Source organism: Pristiophorus japonicus, chromosome 11 (assembly GCF_044704955.1).
Source record: "Pristiophorus japonicus isolate sPriJap1 chromosome 11, sPriJap1.hap1, whole genome shotgun sequence".
Classification (NCBI taxonomy): Eukaryota; Metazoa; Chordata; class Chondrichthyes; family Pristiophoridae; genus Pristiophorus; species Pristiophorus japonicus.
In genome coordinates, this window is record NC_091987.1 from 219,921,976 (window position 1) to 219,943,290 (window position 21,315).

The window sequence follows — 21,315 nt, forward strand, 5'->3', positions numbered from 1 at the left end:
TCCTCTGGAATATCGCCGCGGCCAATCGGATCCCAAACGAGCATCTGTTGTAAATGAAAAGACCTTTGTGCGTGTTGATGCAAGTGAGGCCCTTTAATGATTCCTCCAGCTCCTGCATCATGTACGCCGAGGTCAAGTCCAGCTTCGTGAACATTTTTCCTCCCGCCAGCATCGCAAATAGGTCATCTGTATTTGGTAGCGGGTATTGATCCTGCAGGGAGAAACGATTGATAGTTACTTTGTAATCATCACAGATTCTAACGGTGCCGTCTCCCTTGAGGTCTGGAACAATCAGACTGACTCACTCGTTGAATTTGATCGGTGAAATGATGCCCTCTCATTGCAGCCTGTCCAACTCGATCTCCACCCTCTCTCATCGTGTAAGGTACTGCTCTCACCTTGTGGTGGATGGGTCGCGCCCCCGGAATCAAATGGATCTGCACGTTTGCTCCTTGGAACTTCCCGATGCCCGGTTCGAACAGCGAGGGGAACTTGTTTAGGACCTGGGCACATTAAGTGTCGTCACATCGTCCCAGTTCCAGAGTATCTTTCCCAGCCAGTTTCTGCCGAACAGCATGGGGCCATCGCCCGGTACCACCCAGAGTGGTAAATCGTGCATTGCTCCGTCATAGGAGACCTTTACGATAGCACTGCCAATTACGGGAATCAGTTCCTTTGTGTACGTTCTCAGTTTAGTGCGAATGAGAGTCAGGACTGGCCTTGAGGCCTTAATGCACCACAATTTATTGAAAGTCTTTTTGCTCATTATGGACTGGGTTGCGCCCGTGTCCAGCTCCATTGACACCGGGAGTACATTTAATTCAACCTTCAGCATTATCGGGGGACACTTTGTGGTAAATGTGTGCACCCCCATGTACCTCTGCCTCCTCAGTCTGAGGCTCTGGTTCGTCGTGATCCACCGTGGATCTGTCCTCCTCTACAACATGGTGGTTTGCAGGATTAGCAGGGTTTGCAGCTCGCCAGCACATACATTGGAGGTGTCTCATTGTTCCACAGCCCTTGCAAAGGTATCCTTTGAAGCGGCATGAATGGAAACGATGTTCACCCCCACAGCGCCAACAAGGTGTTAATGGCCTTGCATTCACCACCCTTGATGGTGGACTCTGAGACATCTGAGGATGTGCAGCTGCAGGTATGTGAGTCCTGCCCTGTACATTTCGATTCAAAAACAACATTACTTTGTTCACAGTACTTGCAGCAGCACTCGTGTGCTGAGAGATTTGTTTGGTATTGTCACTGGTGGCGATAAACACCTGGGCTATCGCTATGGCTTTACTCAAGGTTGGGGTCTCTACAGTCAAAAGTTTGCGAAGTATTACTTCATGGCCAATGCCAAGTACAAAGAAGTCCCTGAGTATGTGCTCCAAGTGTCCTTCAAATTCGCAATGTCCTGCAAGGCGCCTTAGCTCAGCAACGTAGCTCGCCACTTCCTGGCCTTCAGACCTCTTGTACGTGTAGAACCGATGCCTCGCCATCAGAACGCTTTCCTTCGGGTTTAGATGCTCCCGGACCAGTGTGCACAAATCATCATATGACTTCTCTGTGGGTTTCACTGGAGCAAGCAGATTTTTCATGAGCCATACGTTGGTGCCCCTCAAACGGTGAGGAGGATCGCCCTTCGTTTGGCAGCGTTCGCTTCTCCTTCTAGCTCGTTGGCCATGAAGTATTGGTCGAGTCGGTTACCCAATCATCTCCCTCCGAAAATTTCTCCAGGTTGCCCACGGTTCTCTGCATTGTTGCAGTGGGGTTCATTATCTGTATCTCGTCGCCAGTTGTTATGTCTTGAATAAAGAGTCAGACTAGATATTGCAAGCTCAAAGTAAGGTGTGACCCTAGTCCTTTATTGCAGGTCTCCAGAGTGCCTCTCCAGCCTGTGAGGCCTCCTTATGTACAGGTGCTCCCAAGGGATTGTGGGATCCCTTGGGCCTCCAGGGGATGAGCCCTCTGGTGGTTAAACATGGTATTTACAGGTTTACATATATTAACAATCTTGACCACAATGTAACTTCCCTGCCTGCTCCCCATAACCCTTGAATTTCTCACTGTTGATTGCAACAGTGACCACCCTTCAAAAGTACTTCATTGGCTGTGAAGCGCTTTGGGACGTCCTGAGGTGGTGAAAGATGCTATAGAAATGCAAGTTTTTTATCTGTGGATCCGAAGGTTGCAGGCTTTGTGGCCAATGAAGAAGAGCCTCAAACGCCCCACCCACCCCTGTAAAGACCAATGACATCTTGCCCCGATGGCTGTGGGTGACCAACACGTAGAGAGGGCAGGGCCCAGGTGCAAAGTGCATGCGAGCCGCTTCAGCTGAACTTGGGGATGGTGCGAGCTCCCGACTGCTGCCCAGCGACACACTGACGGTAGGATCCAGCTGGAGAGCGAGGCCTCCACCATGGCTGTAACGTTGGATACACACGCACTGGTTAGCACCGCACACGGAGAATGAGGAGTTGAGTGGGGCGGCAGTCAGCGGCTGTGGAACTGTGTCTCCATCAAGAGTCAGTTCCTTCGGGAGAAGGTGCAGAGGAGATTTACCTCAATGGTATCCGGGATGAGTGACTTCAGTGATGTGGAGAGACTGGAGAAGCTGGGGTTGTTCTCCTTGGAGCAGAGAAGGTTAAGAGGAGATTTAATAGAGATGTTCAAAATGGGTTTTGATCGAGTAAATGGGGTGAAACTGTTTCCAGTGGCAGGAAGGTCGGTAACCAGAGGGACACAGATTAAAGGTAATTGGCAAAAGACCCAGAGGGGGATGAGGAGAATGTGTTTACGCAGCGAGTTGTTGTGATCGGGAACGCGCTGCCTGAAAGGGCGGTGGGAGCAGATTCAATAGTAACTTTCAAACAGGGAATTGGGTAAATACTTGAAAATTAAATACTTGCAGGGCTGTGGGGAAAGAGGGGGACTAATTGGAAAACTCCTTCAAAGAGTCGGCACAGGCAAGATGGGCACAAGGGTTCTGGGTGAGGAAAGGAGAAATGTGTAAAGAATCATGGAGGAGGGATTGGGGTCAATAATTGTTTATAAATCAACTCTAGGCCCTGGATTTGACTTCCTCATGATTCTTTGGTGTCTCAGGATATTTTGTTGGTGCGATGTGCTGTCATCTCTCACTCACTACGTCTCTCTCATATCTCACAAGGGACAGGTTAGATACAGAATAAAGCTCCCTCTACACTGTCCCATCAAACACTCCCAGGGCAGGTACAGGGGGTTAGATACAGAGTAAAACTCCCTCTACACTGTCGCATCAAACACTCCCAGGGCAGGTACAGCATGGGTTAGATACAGAGTAAAGCTCCCTCTACACTGTCACATCAAACATTCCCAGGGCAAGTACAGCACGGGTTAGATACAGAGTAAAGCTCCCTCTACACTGTAGCATCAACCACTCCCAGGGCAGGTACAGGGGGTTAGATACAGAGTAACGCTCCCTCTACACTGTCCCATCAAACACTCCTAGGGCAGGTACAGGGGGTTAGATACAGAGTAAAGCTCCCTCTGCACTGTCCCATCAAACACTGCCAGGGCAGGTACAGCACAGGGTTAGATACAGAGTAAAGCTCCCTCTGCACTGTCCCATCAAACACTCCCAGGGCAGGTACAGGGGGTTAGGTACAGAGTAAAGCTCCCTCTACACTGTCCCATCAACCACTCCCAGGGCAGGTACAGGGGGTTAGATACAGAGTAACGCTCCCTCTACACTGTCCCATCAAACACTCCCAGGGCAGGTACAGCACGGGGTTAGATACAGAGTAAAGCTCCCTCTACACTGTCACATCAAACATTCCCAGGGCAAGTACAGCACGGGGTTAGATACAGAGTAAAGCTCCCTCTACACTGTCCCATTAAACACTCCCAGGGCAGGTACAGGGGGTTAGATACAGAGTAAAGCTCCCTCTACACTGTCGCATCAACCACTCCCAGGGCAGGTACATGGGGTTGGATACAGAGTAAAGCTCCCTCTACACTGTCGCATCAACCACTCCCAGGGCAGGTACATGGGGTTGGATACAGAGTAAAGCTCCCTCTATACTGTCCCATCGAACACTCCTAGGGCAGGTACAGGGGGTTAGATACAGAGTAAAGCTCCCTCTACACTGTCCCATCAAACACTCCCAGGGCAGGTACAGGGGGTTAGATACAGAGTAAAGCTCCCTCTACACTGTCGCATCAAACACTCCCAGGGCAGGTACAGCATGGGTTAGATACAGAGTAAAGCTCCCTCTACACTGTCACATCAAACATTCCCAGGGCAAGTACAGCACGGGTTAGATACAGAGGTAAAGCTCCCTCTACACTGTAGCATCAACCACTCCCAGGGCAGGCACAGGGGGTTAGATACAGAGTAACGCTCCCTCTACACTGTCCCATCAAACACTCCTAGGGCAGGTACAGGGGGTTAGATACAGAGTAAAGCTCCCTCTACACTGTCACATCAAACATTTCCAGGGCAAGTACAGCACGGGTTAGATACAGAGTAAAGCTCCCTCTACATTGTCCCATCAAACACTCCCAGGGCAGGTACAGCACGGGTTAGATACAGAATAAAGCTCCATCTACACTGTCCCATCAAACACTCCCTGGCAGGTACAGCACGGGGTTAGATACAGAGTAAAGCTCCCTCTACACTGTCCCATCAAACTCTCCCAGGGCAGTTACAGGGGGTTAGATACAGAATAAAGTTCCATCTACACTGACCCATCAAATACTCCCAGGGCAGGTACAGCACGGGGTTAGATACAGAGTAAAGCTCCCTCTACACTGTCCCATCAAACACTCCCAGTGCAGGTACAGGGGGTTAGATACAGAGTAAAGCTCCCGCTACACTGTCCCATCAAACACTCCCAGGGCAGGTACAGCACGGGGTTAGATACAGAGTAAAGCTCCCTCTACACTGTCCCATCAAACACTCCCAGGGCAGGTACAGCACGGGTTAGATACAGAGTAAAGCTCCCTCTACACTGTCCCATCACACACTCCCAGGGCAGGTACAGGGGGTTAGATACAGAGTAAAGCTCCCTCTACACTGTCCCATTAAACACTCCCAGGGCAGGTTCAGGGTGTTAGATACAGAGTAAAGCTCCTTCTACACTGCCCCATCAAACACTCCCAGGGCAGGTACAGGGGGTTAGATACAGTGTAAAGCTCCCTCTACACTGCCCCATCAAACACTCCCAGGGCAGGTACAGGGGGTTAGATACAGAGTAAAGCTCCCTCTACACTGTCCCATCAAACACTCCCAGGGCAGGTACAGGGGGTTAGATACAGAGTAAAGCTCCCTCTACACTGTCCCATCAAACACTCTCAGGGCAGGTACAGGGGGTTAGATACAGAGTAAAGCTCCCTCTACACTGTCCCATCAAACATTCCCAGGGCAAGTACAGCACGGGTTAGATACAGAGTAAAGCTTCCTCTACACTGTCCCATCAAACACTCCCAGGGCAGGTACAGGGCGTTAGATACAGAGTAAAGCTCCCTCTGCACTGTCCCATCAAACACTGCCAGGGCAGGTACAGCTTGGGGTTAGATACAGAGTAAAGCTCCCTCTACACTGTCCCATCAAACACTCCCAGGGCAGGTACAGGGGGTTAGGTACAGAGTAAAGCTCCCTCTACACTGTCCCATCAAACACTCCCAGGGCATGTACAGCATGGGTTAGATACAGAGTAAAGCTCCCTCTACACTGTCACATCAAACATTCCCAGGGCAAGTACAGCACGGGGTTAGATACAGAGTAAAGCTCCCTCTACACTGTCCCATCAAACACTCCCAGGGCTGGTACAGGGGGTTAGATACAGAGTAAAGCTCCCTCTACACTGTCCCATCAAACACTCCCAGGGCAGGTACAGGGGGTTAGATACAGAGTAAAGCTCCCTCTACACTGTCCCATCAAACACTCCCAGGGCAGGTACAGGGGGTTAGATACAGAGTAAAGCTCCCTCTACACTGTCCCATCAAACACTCCCAGGGCAGGTACAGGGGGTTAGATACAGAGTAAAGCTCCCTCTACACTGTCCCATCAAACACTCCCAGGGCATGTACAGGGGGTTGGATACAGAGTAAAGCTCCCTCTACACTGTCCCATCAAACACTCCCAGGGCAGGTACAGGGGGTTGGATACAGAGTAAAGCTCTCTCTACACTGTCCCATCAAACACTCCCAGGGCAGGTATAGGGGGTTAGATACAGAGTAAAGCTCCCTCTACACTGTCCCATCAAACACTCCCAGGGCAGGTACAGGGGGTTAGATACAGAGTAAAGCTCCCTCTACACTGTCCCATCAAACACTCCCAGGGCAGGTACAGCACGGGTTAGATACAGAGTAAAGCTCCCTCTGCACTGTCCCATCAAACACTCCCAGGGCAGGTACAGGGGGTTAGATACAGAGTAAAGCTCTCTCTACACTGTGATGGAGAGGAGGCTGCCCAGGTTAAGTGTAAGCTGAGTGTAATGCTTGTCCTCTATCCACAGGTGTTTTATTACCATGAGCAGCCATACCCAAGTGTCAGTGGGCGGTTTAAGGGCCGGTTGGCCTGGTCTGGGGACATTTGGCGAAAGGACGGATCGATCACCATCACTGAACTGCGTTTCACGGACAACGGGACCTTCCTGTGCAGCGTGAAGAATCCACCGGATGTCGATGGGGTTGTTGGCGAGATTACACTTAGCGTTGTCTATAAAGGTCTGTATCGGAGTGGTGCAGTTGTGTTGGGGACTGGGAGGGGCTTGTTGTTGGAGCGATGGATTTATTCAGCAAAAGGATTCACTTAAAAAAAAAACTTGCATTCGATAGCATCTTTCAGCACCTCATGGCATCAGCCAATGAAGTACTTTTTGGAGTGTAGTCACTGTTGTAATGTAGGAAATAGACAGCAATGTGATAATGACCAGATCATCTGTTTCAGTTCCACTCTTGTGGAAGCAAGTCATCCTCGTTCGAGGGACCGCCTATGATGATGATGTTTCAGTGATGTTGATTGAGGGATATATATTGGCCGGGACATCGCGGGATAACGCTCCTGCTCTTCTTCGAAATAGCGGCCATGGGATCTTTTACATCTTCCAGAGAGGGCAGACAGGGCCTCAGTACTGCACCGACAGTGCAGCACTCCCTCAGTACTGCCCCTCCGACAGTGCAGCACTCCCTCAGTACTGCCCCTCCGACAGTGCAGCACTCCCTCAGTACTGCCCCTCCGACAGTGCAGCACTCCCTCAGTACTGCCCCTCTGACAGTGCAGCACTCCCTCAGTGTTGCCCCGACAGTGCAGCACTCCCTCAGTACTGCACCGACAGTGCAGCACTCCCTCAGTACTGCCCCTCCGACAGTGCAGCACTCCCTCAGTACTGCCCCTCCGACAGTGCAGCACTCCCTCAGTATTGCCCCGACAGTGCAGCACTCCCTCAGTACTGCCCCTCCGACAATGCAGCACTCCCTCAGTACGGCCCCTCCGACAGTGCAGCACTCCCTCAGTACTGCCCCTCCGACAGTGCAGCACTCCCTCAGTACTGCCCCTCCGACAGTGCAGCACTCCCTCAGTACTGCCCCTCCGACAGTGCAGCACTCCCTCAGTACTGCCCCTCCGACAGTGCAGCACTCCCTCAGTACTGCCCCTCCGACAGTGCGGCACTCCCTCAGTACTGCCCCTCCGACAGTGCAGCGCTCCCTCGGTACTGCCCCTCCGACAGTGTGGCACTCCCTCAGTATTGCCCCTCCGACAGTGCAGTGCTCCCTCGGTACTGCCCCTCCGACAGTGTGGCGCTCCCTCAGTATTGCCCCTCCATCAGTGCAGCACTCCCTCGGTACTGCCCCTTTGACGTACCTCTCCCTTGCTTGGCCCCCGGCTCCACCCTACCCCAGGCTCAGGCTGTGGATGAGTCAGAGCTCGGATGATGGGTGCCTGTGGTCCAGGGGATAAATGCTGTGTCCAGTGCACAGAGTCCAGGGAATCCCACCTTCTATCGCTGGTCCTCACTAACATGCTGAGCTACAGTTCTACGGTGTAAATGAGTGGTGGTGTGCTATTTGACTGTGGGGACGTCGTCAGCCTCGACAATGATGACTGCATGCCCGCTCTCTCCGCCAGGAGTCTCTGAATAGTGATCAGGAGCAGCAAGCTCGGCATTTCTACCTCATTCCCAATCCATCTTCCTGGCCTGAGATGGAGATTGGAAGCTGGGAACTTTGCGAGCTGGGGCGGTCAGATAATTCACTCAGAGTCAGCAGGCTGGGTCTAACGTCCTATTCTCTCCCGCCTGCAGTTACTTACTCGGAAATGCAGATCTTGGGCATTGTGATTGGAGGAGCCACAAGCCTGGTGGTTGTCATCGTGATCGTCGTGGTTATGGTGCAGCTCTGTCGGAAGCGGAGGGAGACCATGGACGCGGAGATGAGGGAGGAAGAACATAAATATGAAAGCAAAAATGGGTAGGGAGCGTTTCTGCCTCGCTTCGGGAAACAAAAGCTGGTCCCAAAGCCCCTGACTGTGCAGTGCCAGAGCTTCCTGCTCCAACTCATACCTCCAATGTCTCCGGACCCGAGGGGAGAAGGAGGAAGGGGAGGGGGTGGAGGAGGGAGGGGCAAGAAGGGGGGTGTGGGTTACCGCCATAAACCTGTCAGAAAGAATGGTGAAGGCCGTTAAAGCCCCGTCCCTCCACCCCGCTCTCTCCCACACTCTCTCTCTCTCTCTCTCCCCCACACTCTCTCTCTCTCTCTCCCTCTCCCTCTCCCCCACACTCTCTCTCTCTCCCACACTCTCTCTCTCTCCCCCTCACTCTCTCTCTCTCGCCCTCCCTCTCCCCCACACTCTCTCTCTCTCTCCCTCTCCCACACTCTCTCTCTCTCTCTCTCTCCCCCCCACACTCTCTCTCTCTCTCTCTTCCTCTCCCTCTCCCTCCCTCTCCCCCCCCACACTCTCTCTCTCTCTCTCTTCCTCTCCCTCTCCCCCACACTCTCTCTCTCTCTCTCCCCCACACTCTCTCTCTCTCTCTCCCCCACACTCTCTCTCTCTCTCTCTCTCTCTCTCCCCCATACGCTCTCTCCCCCACACGCTCTCTCCCCCACATGCGCTCTCTCACTTTCTCCCCAAAACTCTTTCTCGCTCTCTCCCCCACACTTTCTCTTGCTCTCTCTCTCTCGCTCACTCCCCCACTCTTCTCTCTCTCTCTTCCTCCCCCACTCTCTTTCACTCCCTCCCCCACTCTCTCTCCCTCTCTCTCGCTCGCTCCCCCCCACACACTCTCTCCCTCCCCCACTCTCTCTCTCTCCCCCTCCCCCACTCTCTCACTCTCTCCCTCCCCACTCACACTCTCTCTCTCCCCCTCCCCCCCACTCACACTCTCTCTCCCGCCCTCACTCTCTCTCTCTCTCTCTCTCTCTCTCTCGCTCGCTCCCCCCCACACACTCTCATTCCCTACCCCACTCTCTCTCTACCCACTCCCCCACACTCTATCTCTCTCTCGCTCTCCTCCCCACTCACACTCTCTCTCTCCCCCTCCCCCCCACTCATACTCTCTCTCCCCCCCACTCTCTCTGCCCCCCACTCTCTCTCTCCCCCCCACTCTCTCTCTTCCCCCCCCACTTTCTCTCTCCCCCCCGCTGCTCTCTCTCTCCCACCCCGCTCTCTCTCTCTCTCCCCCCGCTCTCTCTCTCTCTCCCCCCGCTCCATCACTCTCCATCACTCTTTCTCCATCACTCACTTTTTGTCTCTCTCTCTCTCCCCCCCCCCGCTCTCTCTCTCTCCCCCGTTCTCTCTCTCTCCCCCCGCTCTCTCTCTCTCTCCCCCCGCTCTCTCTCTCTCTCCCCCCCATTCTCTCTCTCCCACTCTCTCTCTCTCTCTCCCCCACTCTCTCTCTCTCTCTCTCCCCCACTCTATCTCTCTCTCTCTCCCCTACTATCTCTCTCTCTCGCTCCCCCCCCACACTCTCTCTCTCCCCCCCCACTCACTCTCTCTCCCCACTCACTCTCTCTCTCTTGCTCTCTCTCCTCCCGCACTCGCGCTCGCTCTCTCTCTCTCTCCCCCCGCACTCGCGCTCGCTCTCTCTCCCCCGCACTCGCGCTCGCTCTCTCTCTCTCCCCCCGCACTCGCGCTCGCTCTCTCCCCCCGCACTCGCGCTCGCTCTCTCTCCCCCGCACTCGCGCTCGCTCTCTCTCTCTCCCCCCGCACTCGCGCTCGCTCTCTCTCCCCGCACTCGCGCTCGCTCTCTCTCTCTCTCCTCCCGCACTCGCGCTCGCTCTCCCCCCGCACTCGCGCTCGCTCTCTCTCCCCCCGCACTCGCGCTCGCTCTTTCTCCCCCCGCACTCGCGCTCGCTCTCTCTCTCTCTCCTCCCGCACTCGCGCTCGCTCTCTCTCCCCACTCACTCGCTCGCTCTCTCTCCCCCCGCACTCGCTCGCTCTCTCTCACCCTCCGCACTCGTGCTCGCTCTCTCTCTCTCCCCCCGCACTCGCGCTCGCTCTCTCTCTCTCCCCCCGCACTCGCGCTCGCTCTCTCTCTCTCCCCCCGCACTTGTTCGCTCTCTCTCCCCCCGCACTCGCGCTCGCTCTCTCTCCCCCCGCACTCGCGCTCGTTCTCTCTCTCCCCCCGCGCTCGCGCTCGCTCTCTCTCTCCCCCCGCACTCGCGCTCGCTCCCCCACTTTCTCTATCTCTCTCTCCATTGGCTGATTGAACATAAGAACATAAGAATTAGGAACAGGAGTAGGCCATCCAGCCCCTCGAGCCTGCTCCGCCATTCAACAAGATCATGGCTGATCTGGCCGTGGACTCAGCTCCACTTACCCGCCCGCTCCCCGTAACCCTTAATTCCCTTATTGGTTAAAAATCTATCTATCTGTGATTTGAATCTATTCAATGAGCTAGCCTCAACTGCTTCCTTGGGCAGAGAATTCCACAGATTCACAACCCTCTGGGAGAAGAAATTCCTTCTCAACTCGGTTTTAAATTGGCTCCCCTGTATTTTGAGGCTGTACCCCCTAGTTCTAGTCTCCCCGACCAGTGGAAACAACCTCTCTGCCTCTATCTTGTCTATCCCTTTCATTATTTTAAATGTTTCTATAAGATCATTCCTCATCCTTCTGAACTCCAACGAGTAAAGACCCAGTCTACTCAATCTATCATCATAAGGTAACCCCCTCATCTCCGGAATCAGCCTAGTGAATCGTCTCTGTACCCCCTCCAAAGCCAGTATATCCTTCCTTAAGTAAGGCGACCAAAACTGCACACAGTACTCCAGGTGCGGCCTCACCAGTACCCTGTACAGTTGCAGAAGGACCTCCCTGCTTTTGTACTCCATCCCTCTCGCAATGAAGGCCAACATTCCATTCGCCTTCCTGATTACCTGCTGCACCTGCAAACTAACTTTTTAGGATTCATGCACAAGGACCCCCAGGTCCCTCTGCATCTCAGCATGTTGTAATTTCTCCCCATTCAAATAATATTCCCTTTTACTGTTTTTTTCCCCAAGGTGGATGACCTCACACTTTCCGACATTGTATTCCATCTGCCAAACCTTAGCCCATTCACTTAACCTATCTAAATCTCTTTGCAGCCTCTCTGTGTCCTCCTCACAACTCGATATCCCACTAATCTTTGTGCCATCTGCAAATTTTGTTACACTACACTCTGTCCCCTCTTCCAGGTCATCTATGTATATTGTAAACAGTTGTGGTCCCAGCACTGATCCCTGTGGCACACCACTAACCACCGATTTCCAACCCGAAAAGGACCCATTTATCCCGACTCTCTGCTTTCTGTTAGCCAGCCAATTCTCTATCCATGCTAATACATTTCCTCTGACTCCGCGTACCTCTATCTTCTGCAGTAACCTTTTGTGTGGCACCTTATCGAATGCCTTTTGGAAATCTAAATACACCACATCCATCGGTACACCTCTATCCACCATGCTCGTTATATCCTCAAAGAATTCCAGTAAATTAGTTAAACATGATTTCCCCTTCATGAATCCATGCTGCCAAGGAAGGGCATCCATGAATCCATTTCTTGATATGTCAGTCCCGCCATCCCGGGAATCAGTCTGGTGAACCTTCGCTGCACTCGCTCAATAGCAAGAATGTCCTTCCTCTAGTTAAAATGTACGGCACAGAAATAGGACATTCTGGTGCATGCCTGTGCTTATGCTCCACATGACCTTCCTCCCAACCTTCTTCGTCTCATTACAGAGGATTACACAGGATATACGGCACAGAAACAGGCCATTCGGCCCAACCAGTCCATGCCGACATTTATGTTCCACTCGAGCCTCCTCCCTTCTTTCCTCATCTAACTCTATCAGCATAACCGTCCATTCCCTTCTCCCCCGTACGCTTGTCCAGCCTCCCCTTAAATGCATCGATACTATTCACTTCAACCACTTCCTGTGGGAGCGAGTTCCACATTCTCACCACACTCTGGGTAAAGAAGTTTCTGAATTCCCGATTGGATTTTTTGGTGACTATCTTATATTGATGGCCTCTAGTTATGCTCTTCCCCATGTGGAAACATTCTGCATCCACACTATCAAAACCTTTCCTAATTTTAAAGACCTCTATTAGGTCACCCCTCATCCTTCTTTTTTCAAGAGAAAAGAGACCCAGCCTGTTCATCCTTTCCTGATATGTATACCCTCGCATTTCTGGTATCATCCTTGTAAATCTTCTCTACCCTCTCCAGTGCCTCTACATCCTCTTTATAATATGGCAGCCAGAACTGTACGCAGTATTCTGTGTGGTCTAACCAAGGTCCGATACAGGTTTAGCATAACTTCCCTACTTTTCAATTCTATCCTTCTGGAAATAAACCCTAGTTCTTGGTTTGCTTTTTATGGCCTTGCTAACCTGTGTCACAACGTTTAGTGATTGGTGTATTTGTATCCGGGATCCCTTTGGTCCTCTCCCCCACCCATCCAAATGTCGCCCAGAGGATTGCCGAGTTACCTGACGGTACTCTGGGCGGGGTTTTCATCAAAAAAGTCCTTCAAAGGGCGGCGGGCGGCAAATGAGGGACTTACGGCGCCAATCTGGGTGGCAGCCGGCGGGAGCTCCCAATCTCAGCGGCAAAGGCACTTGTTGCCCAAGTGCCGCCAAGGATGGAGTCAGGCCCAAGGAAGGACGAAGATCTGCAAAGAAAAAGCATTTAAAAAACCATCGGAACAGCGTCAGGGGACCCCCTACAGGTAAGTCCCTGTAAAGAAAAAAACAAAAAAATGTTTACTCACCTTTTTCTTCAGCTCTTCACACCCACCGTCGGGGACAGACCAGCCTCCTCGCAGCCCCGTTCTGCCATCCGCAAATTTAGACATTGTGTTTTTGATTCCAAGGTCTAAATTGTTAATGTAAATTGTGACCAACAGTGGTCCCAGCACCTTTTTCTCTCCCTCTCTCTCTTTTTCTCTCTCTCTCTCTCTTCTTCTCTCTCTCTCTCTCTTCTTCTCTCTCTCTCTCTCTCCCCCACTCTCTCCCTCTCCCCCCCACTCTCTCCCTCTCCCCCCCACTCTCTCCCTCTCCCCCCCACTCTCTCTCTCTCTCTCTCCCCCCCACTCTCTCTCTCTCTCTACCCCTCACTCTCTCTCTCTCTCTACCCCTCACTCTCTCTCTCTCCCCCACTCTCTCTCTCTCTCTCTCTCCCCACACTCTCTCTCTCTCCCCCACTCTCTCTCTCTCTCTCTCTCTCTCCCCCCCACTCTCTCCCCACCCTCGTTCTGTCCCCACCGCACTCTCTCACTCTCCCTCTCCCCCTCCCCATCTCTCCCCCCACTCTCTCTCTCTCTCCCCCCCACACTCTCTCTCTCTCCCCCACACTCTCTCTCTCTCCCCACACTCTCTCTCTCTCCCCCCACACTCTCTCTCTCCCCCCCCACTCTCTCTCTCTCTCCCCCCCCACTCTCTCTCTCTCCCCCCCCACTCTCTCTCTCTCCCCCCCCACTCTCTCAATCCCCCACACTCTCTCTCTGTCCCCCACTCTCTCGCTCTCTCTCCCCCCACACTCTCTCTCTCTCTCCCCCACTCTCTCTCTCTCCCCCTCTCTCTCTCCCCCCCACTCTTCCCTCTCTCCCCCTCCCTCCCCCCACTCGCTCCCTATTCTCTCCCTACTCTCTCTTCCCCCCCACTCTCTTACCCCCACCCCCCACTCTCTCTCTCCCACTCCCCCACCCACACTCCCTTCCTTCCTGCCTCACTCATTCACCTTCTCTCTCTCTCTCCCGACAGGACTGAACTGGAGAAATTAAAGTGCGAGGCAATGAGTGAGCTGGAAGTGGCGGAGTCAGCAGCAGTGTCCTGACAGAGGGAAGCGGCAAGCTGCCCAGCTCCGTGTGACAATCTATCCCCGTCACGCTGGTATGGTCCTTCCCAACAACCCCACCTCAGCCGGGGCAACCCCAGCGGCTATTTATTCACCTCTAGAGGGGCAGTACTGAGGGAGTGCCGCACTGTCGGAGGGGCAGTACTGAGGGAGTGCCGCACTGTCCGAGGGGCAGTACTGAGGGAGTGCCGCACTGTCGGAGAGGCAGTACTGAGGGAGTGCCGCACTGTCGGAGGGGCAGTACTGAGGGAGCGCCGCACTGTCGGAGGGGCAGTACTGAGGAAGTGCCGCACTGTCGGAGGGGCAGTACTGAGGGAGTGCTGCACTGTCAGAGGGGCAGTACTGAGGGAGTGCTGCACTGTCGGAGGGGCAGTACTGAGGGAGTGCTGTACTGTCAGAGGGGCAGTACTGAGGGAGTGCCGCACTGTCGGAGAGGCAGTACTGAGGGAGTGCCGCACTGTCGGAGGGGCAGTACTGAGGAAGTGCCGCACTGTCGGAGGGGCAGTACTGAGGGAGTGCTGTACTGTCAGAGGGGCAGTACTGAGGGAGTGCTGCACTGTCGGAGGGGCAGTACTGAGGGAGTGCTGCACTGTCGGAGGTAATGTATAAAGCATTGCTTAAATGCAAGTCTCCTGCCCCCGTGTTCCCGCCAAGGTGCTGCCCCCTGGGGCTCAGAGACGTGGACTATATACACTGGAGAAGTAGCACCATCGATGCCACCACAAGATCCTGCAAATCCCCTGGGAGGACAGACGCACCAACGTTAGCATCCTCGACCAGGCCAACATCCCCAGCATCGAAGTACTGACCACACTCGATCAGCTCCGCTGGGCGGGCCACATTGTCCGCAGGCCCGACACGAGACTCCCAAAGCAAGCGCTCTACTCGGAGCTCCGACACATCAAGCGAGTCCCAGGTGGGCAGAGGAAACGTTACAAGGACACCCTCAAAGCTGCCTTGATAAAGTGCAACATCCCCACCAATACCTGGGAGTCCCTGGCCCAGGACCGCTCTCAGTGGAGGAAGTGCATCCGGGACGGTGCTGAGCACCTCGAGTCTCGTTGCCGAGAGCATGCAGAAACCAAGCGCAGGCAGCGGAAGGAGCGTGCGGCAAACCAGTCCCACCCTCCCTTCCCTCAACCACTGTCTGTCCCACCTGTGACAGACTGTAATTCCCGTATTGGACTGTACAGTCACCTGAGAACTCACTTTTAGAGTGGAAGCAAATCTTCCTCGACTCCGAGGGACTGCCTGTGATGATGATGATGATGATTGAGTCCTTTGGTCCTTGTCCCTCACTCCAGATAGCAAACCATGGCCTAAAGAAAGAAAGATTTGCATTTACATAGCCTTTCATGACCACCGGACATCCCAAAGCGTTTCACAGCCAATGAGGTACTTTTAAAAGTGTAGTCACTGTTGTAATGTGGGAAATGCAGCAGTTAATTTGCGCACAGCAAGCTCCCACACAGAAATGTGATAATGACAGATAATCTGTTTTTGTTATGTTATTAAGGGATAAATATTGGCCAGGACACCAGGGATAACTCCCCCACTCTTCTTCAAAATAGTGTCATGGGATGTTTTCCATCCATCTGAGAGAGCAGACAAGACCTCAGTTTAACGTCTAATCTGAAAGACGGCAACTCCGACAGTGCAGCACTCCCTCAGCACCACACTGAAGTGTCAGCCTAGATTTATGTGTCAAGTCTCTGGAGTGGGACTTGAACCCACAACCTTCTGACACAGACAGAGAGTGCCACCCACTGAGCCACGGCCGAGTCAATTTATTCCCCCACCCCATTGTGCTCGAACATAAAATCTCAGTGCTGCTCCCAGCCCTTCCCCCTTGCTGCCCCTCCCAGCTTCTGCCCGATTCCCGGCGATCAAATCCCGCTCCGCTCCGGAATTGCAACACTTGGCGAAATGCCGCTCACGGGAGAGTTGGAGGGGGAGGGGCTGGGGGAGGGGCCACGATCACTGGGGGAGGGGCCAGCACTGGGGGAGGGGCTGTGTAATCTCTGTATCTACTGTGTCAAATCCTTTTATCATTATAAACACCTTGATTAGATCATGCCTTAATCTTCTAAACTCGAGAGAATATGAGCTTATTCTACGCAGCGTGTCCTCAGAACTGTACACAGCTCTCCAGGTGGGGTCTGACCAGAGCTCTGAACTGCGTGTGCTGATGGAGCAGGAAGTGTGAATGTGGTTTTAGGCTCTAACTTTAACTCTCTATTTTCAGCAAATGAGGGAAATCTAGTCCAGTGGAATAAAATCAGGGCTGCATTAATGGGTGTGATTGTAAAGCTGGGATTGTATATGAGCATCACACAATTTCTGGTTATTGTCCCGGGACTGCCCTGCAAATTCCCCAAGCATCTTTCAGAAGCCCGGGTGTGGAACTAAGGCCCACGGTGCAAGGTTGCATGACTGTGGATTGGAAGGTAGAGAAGACAATGAGGGAGGGAGGAGATCCTGTGTGATTAACTTCGAGGATGAGGTGATGTGAAGTGTCTCATTTCAGCGTAGGTAACAGGGGTTGCGGGGAGATTTGCGGCATTAATTCCCAGGATGTGGGCATCGCTGGCCAGGCCAGCATTTATTGTCCATCCCTAATTGCCCCTTGAGAAGGTGGTGGTGAGCCGCCTTCTTGAACCGCTGCAGTCCGTGTGGTGAAGGTGCTCCCACAGTGCTGTTAGGGAGGGAGTTCCAGGATATTGACCCAACAGCGATATATTTCCAAATCAGGATGGTGTGTGACTCAGAGGGGGACATGCAGGTTCCCAGGTGGTGTTCCCATGCGCCTGCTGCCCTTGAGCGAGCAAAGGAGGGTTGACATGTGGTGCTGCTGAGGTGTTAACCTCACAGAATTGTAGATAAATTTATGTGTTCGTGAAATCTGAAATTTGTTTTCCTCCTTTCCAGGTCAATTTCTGAACAAAGTTTGATTTTGACAAGAGAAGAGGCAAGATTTTAAACTAGAGCCACCCATTTCTTACCTTTTGTAGAGGAGACATTCTGACTCCTTTTTTCCCACTGCTCTATGCTTTTTACGTGATGCTCAGGGTATTGTATTTTTGGGCTCCAAGCTCAAAATCCAGGTAGTCATGGGCTGTGACCTGGCAGAAGCTTATCGGAAAATCTATGGAGTCTATTGAAGAAGAATCAGAGGTTCGGGAGTGTAGTGGTTATATTACCAGACTATAAATCCAGAGAATGGGAGTTCAAATGCCACAGGGCAGTTTGAGAATTTGAAATCATTGAAAAATAATTGGAAATGAAAAGACTGGTTTCAGTAAAAGTGACCATGAAGCCATTGCTTTGTTGTAAAACCCGCCTGCTTCACTGGTGCCCTTCACCTGCCGCCCTTACCCGGTTTGGGCCTACATGTGACTCCAGACCCACACCAGCATGGTTAACGCTGAAGTGGCCCACCAAGCTCCCTCCGTTGTATCAAATCACGACAAAGAAGAACTGCACACGGACTGCAGCGGCTGAAGAAGGCGGCTCACCACCTCAGGACAACTAGGGACGGGCAATAAATGCAGCGAAGCCCACATCCCAGGAATGAATGATGAATAAAACTTCAGATTGGGAGCCCCTTCGCCACAATGTGAACCCCATCCAGAGCAAAGCTTCACTCCTTTATCTGCTTCTTTCATTCGATTGTCTTTATTCCGTTTATTTTCTTCCTCCCGTCCTCCCCTGGAGGCAGCGACGTGTCTAGGGTTTGGTTTTGTGTTGAACAGACACTTTCTGGCTCCTCGTCCTCAAAGCTGCTTCCTCAACTCCCATCAGTGCCGAGCCAAAGTGAGCGGGATCCGAGTCCGATATCCCGGGTCACACCGGCTCCCGATATCCCGAGTCACACCGGGTCCCGATATCCCGGGTCACACCGGGTCTCGATATCCCGGGTCACACCGGGTCCCGATATCCCGGGTCCCGATATCCCGAGTCACAGCGGGTCTCGATATCCCGGGTCACACCGGCTCCCGATATCCCGAGTCACACCGGGTCCCGATATTCCGAGTCACACCAGGTCCCTATATCCCGGGTCACACCGGGTCCCGATATCCCGGGTCCCGATATCCCGAGTCACACCGGGTCTCGATATCCCGGGTCCCGATATCCCGGGTCACACCGGGTCTCGATATCCCGGGTCCCGATATCCCGAGTCACACCGGGTCTCGATATCCCGGGTCCCGATATCCCGAGTCACACCGGGTCTCGATATCCCGGGTCCCGATATCCCGGGTCACACCGGGTCTCGATATCCCGGGTCCCGATATCCCGGGTCACACCGGGTCCCTATATCCCGGGTCACACCGTGTCCCGATATCCCGAGTCACACCGGGTCTCGATATCCCGGGTCCCGATATCCCGGGTCACACCGGGTCTCGATATCCCAAGTCACACCGGGTCTCTATATCCCGGTTCCCGATATCCCGAGTCACACCGGGTCTCGATATCCCGGGTCCCGATATCCCGGGTCACACCGGGTCTCTATATCCCGGGTCCCGATATCCCGGGTCACACCGGGTCTCGATATCCCAAGTCACACCGGGTCTCTATATCCCGGTTCCCGATATCCCGAGTCACACCGGGTCTCTATATCCCGGGTCCCGATATCCCGGGTCACACTGACCAATCACTAATGAGAGCTGGGATCGTTGTTATCAACAGGATGCCTGACTGTCTTAAATATTTTATAAAAGAGATTTCGGTCTCGGGTTAGTTCCCTTTCGTGTTAATATTACAAGGGGAGGTCAGTGTTAATATTGAGCATCAAAAAAGAACGTAAAAATCTGTAAATATTCAACTGTTATATTTTAAAATAACCCAGAGAATTTTAAATTGCTTTAAGATACGTGCAGAAGATTTGTATTTTGTATTGTTGAGACTTCATGAATTTGCTATGCACCATTTAAAATGCACATTTTCATATTTGCAATTACATAAAATAAAACATTTAACAATAAATTACATTTTAAGAGGAGGGCTCGGCGTTTGTTTTCTGACAAGAATTGGCTTCAGTTAAATTCTCTCCCTCCTGAAGGTGTGAACTAATCGTGGGCACCGTACAGCGGGTTATTGCCCAGTGGGACCTTGCCCTTAGTGATTGGCAGCAGGTTATTGCCCAGTGAGACGTTGCCCTTAGTGATTGGCAGCAGGTTATTGCCCAGTGAGACCTTGCCCTTAGTGATTGGCAGCGGGTTATTGCCCAGTGAGACCTTGCCCTTAGTGATTGGCAGCGGGTTATTGTCCAGTGAGACCTTGTCCTTAGTGATTGGCAGCAGGTTATTGCACCATTGTGACTGAGACACAAAATCCAGAGAGGGCGATGAGGAGAATGTTTTTACACAGCGAGTTGTTGGGATCTGGAACGCGCTGACTGAAAAGGCGGTGGGAGCAGATTCAATAGGGAATTGGGTAAATACTTGAAAATGAAATACTTGCCGGGCTGTGGGGAAAGAGCAGAGTGAGTGGGGCTAATTGGATCGCTCTCTCAAAGTGCCGGCTCGGGCACGATAAGCCAAATGGCTCCTCCTCTGCTGTGAACAGACCTGGTTGATGCCGGGGCCAGAACAGAGAGTCAATGCTCAGCCGATATTTGTTTTAAATTCCCCCATTGTTGTATCGCATCACCTGTCGGATCAGAGTCCGAATCTCGGAGCTTTCTGGCCAGGCATCGCTCAGCAGTCCCGGAGCTGCATCCACAACTACCCGTTTACAGGTACCCATTTACAGGTACCCGTTTACAGGTAACCGTTTACAGGTACCCGTTTACAGGTAACTGTTTACAGGTACCCGTTTACAGGTAACTGTTTACAGGTAACCGTTTACAGGTACCCATTTACAGGTACCCATTTGCAGGTGCCCGTTTACAGGTACCCATTTGCAGGTGCCCATTTACAGGTACCCGTTTACAGGTACCCGTTTACAGGTACCCATTTGCAGGTGCCCATTTACAGGTACCCATTTACAGGTGCTCATTTACAGGTAACTGTTTACAGGTACCCATTTACAGGTGCCCATTTACAGGTAACTGTTTACAGGTGCCCATTTACAGGTAACCGTTTACAGGTAACCGTTTACAGGTGCCCATTTACAGGTAACCGTTTACAGGTACCCATTTACAGGTACCCGTTTACAGGTAACCGGCTGTCCATTAACAAAGAGAGAGAGTGAGAGAAGAGCTTAGCATTTCTATAGCAACTTTCATCCCCTTGAGACGTCCCAACTTTTGAAATGTATTCACTTGTAATGTAGGAAAGGCGGCTGGGACAAGGTCTTCGCGGAAAGGATCGATCGGACTGTACTAATAAATGGGGGCAGGCTGTGTGTCGAAATAATCTAAAGATATGAAAAAGGGACGAGAGCAAAGATCAGAATACAAAAGGCGGTAAAGATTAAATGTTATTGTAAATAATAAATACTTGATAAAAATAAAGTCGTGATGAAAAATGGAAAAAATGAAAATATACAACTGTGATTCTATACTGAGAGCTGACACGGGCCGAATGGCCTTGTGCTGTAACCTTTCTCTGATTCTAATCTACCAAACGTCAGCAAACTGACGTGTGACGTACACCACCAGGGAATGGGCAGGCTGCACAAGATGCACAGTGTGAGGAATAAAACAAAGCGACTGAATATTGGTACCGCCCTTTTTCTGTACTTTTTTTAATAGACATTTACAGCGCAGAAGGCTACTTCAGCCCATCATGTCCACGCCAACCGACAAAGAGCCGCACGGCCCTCGGTCAGCAGCCCTGAAGGTTACATAGAAACCTATGATCAATGACGGAAAGGCAAAGAGCACCCAGCCCAACCAGTCCGCCTCTCACAACTGCGACACCCCTTATACTGAAACATTCTACACTCCAACCCCACCGGAGCCATGTGATCTACTGGGAGAGGCAAAAACCAGATAAAAACCCAGGCCAATTTAGGGAGAAAAAAAACTAGGAAAATTCCTCTCCGACCCATCCAG

The 21,315-nt window shown here is 52.4% G+C and overlaps 2 protein-coding genes across 4 annotated transcripts in view; both read left to right on the forward strand.

Annotated features, from left to right (window-relative positions):
• LOC139276503 (myelin protein zero-like protein 2) overlaps positions 1–19,308 on the forward strand; it is a 37,667-nt gene extending 18,359 nt beyond the window's left edge. The window contains exons 3-6 of one of the 3 annotated variants that reach the window (XM_070894620.1): positions 6,498–6,708; positions 8,286–8,451; positions 14,225–14,239; positions 19,186–19,308. In XM_070894620.1, the coding sequence (XP_070750721.1) occupies positions 6,498–6,708; positions 8,286–8,451; positions 14,225–14,239; positions 19,186–19,219 (426 nt within the window). In that variant the 3' untranslated portion in view covers positions 19,220–19,308. Of the gene's footprint in view, positions 1–6,497; positions 6,709–8,285; positions 8,452–14,224; positions 14,354–17,246; positions 17,953–19,185 lie in introns of those variants that run through there. The other 2 variants (XM_070894617.1, XM_070894619.1) reach the window with 2 other exon arrangements.
• LOC139276365 (protein diaphanous homolog 1-like) lies at positions 17,379–19,014 on the forward strand. Its single transcript, XM_070894227.1, has 3 exons — positions 17,379–17,422; positions 17,950–18,826; positions 18,947–19,014. The coding sequence occupies exons 1-3, from the start codon at positions 17,379–17,381 to the stop codon at positions 18,974–18,976; spliced, it is 951 nt and encodes a 316-aa protein (XP_070750328.1). The 3' UTR covers positions 18,977–19,014.
• Positions 19,309–21,315: the final 2,007 nt, after the last annotated feature.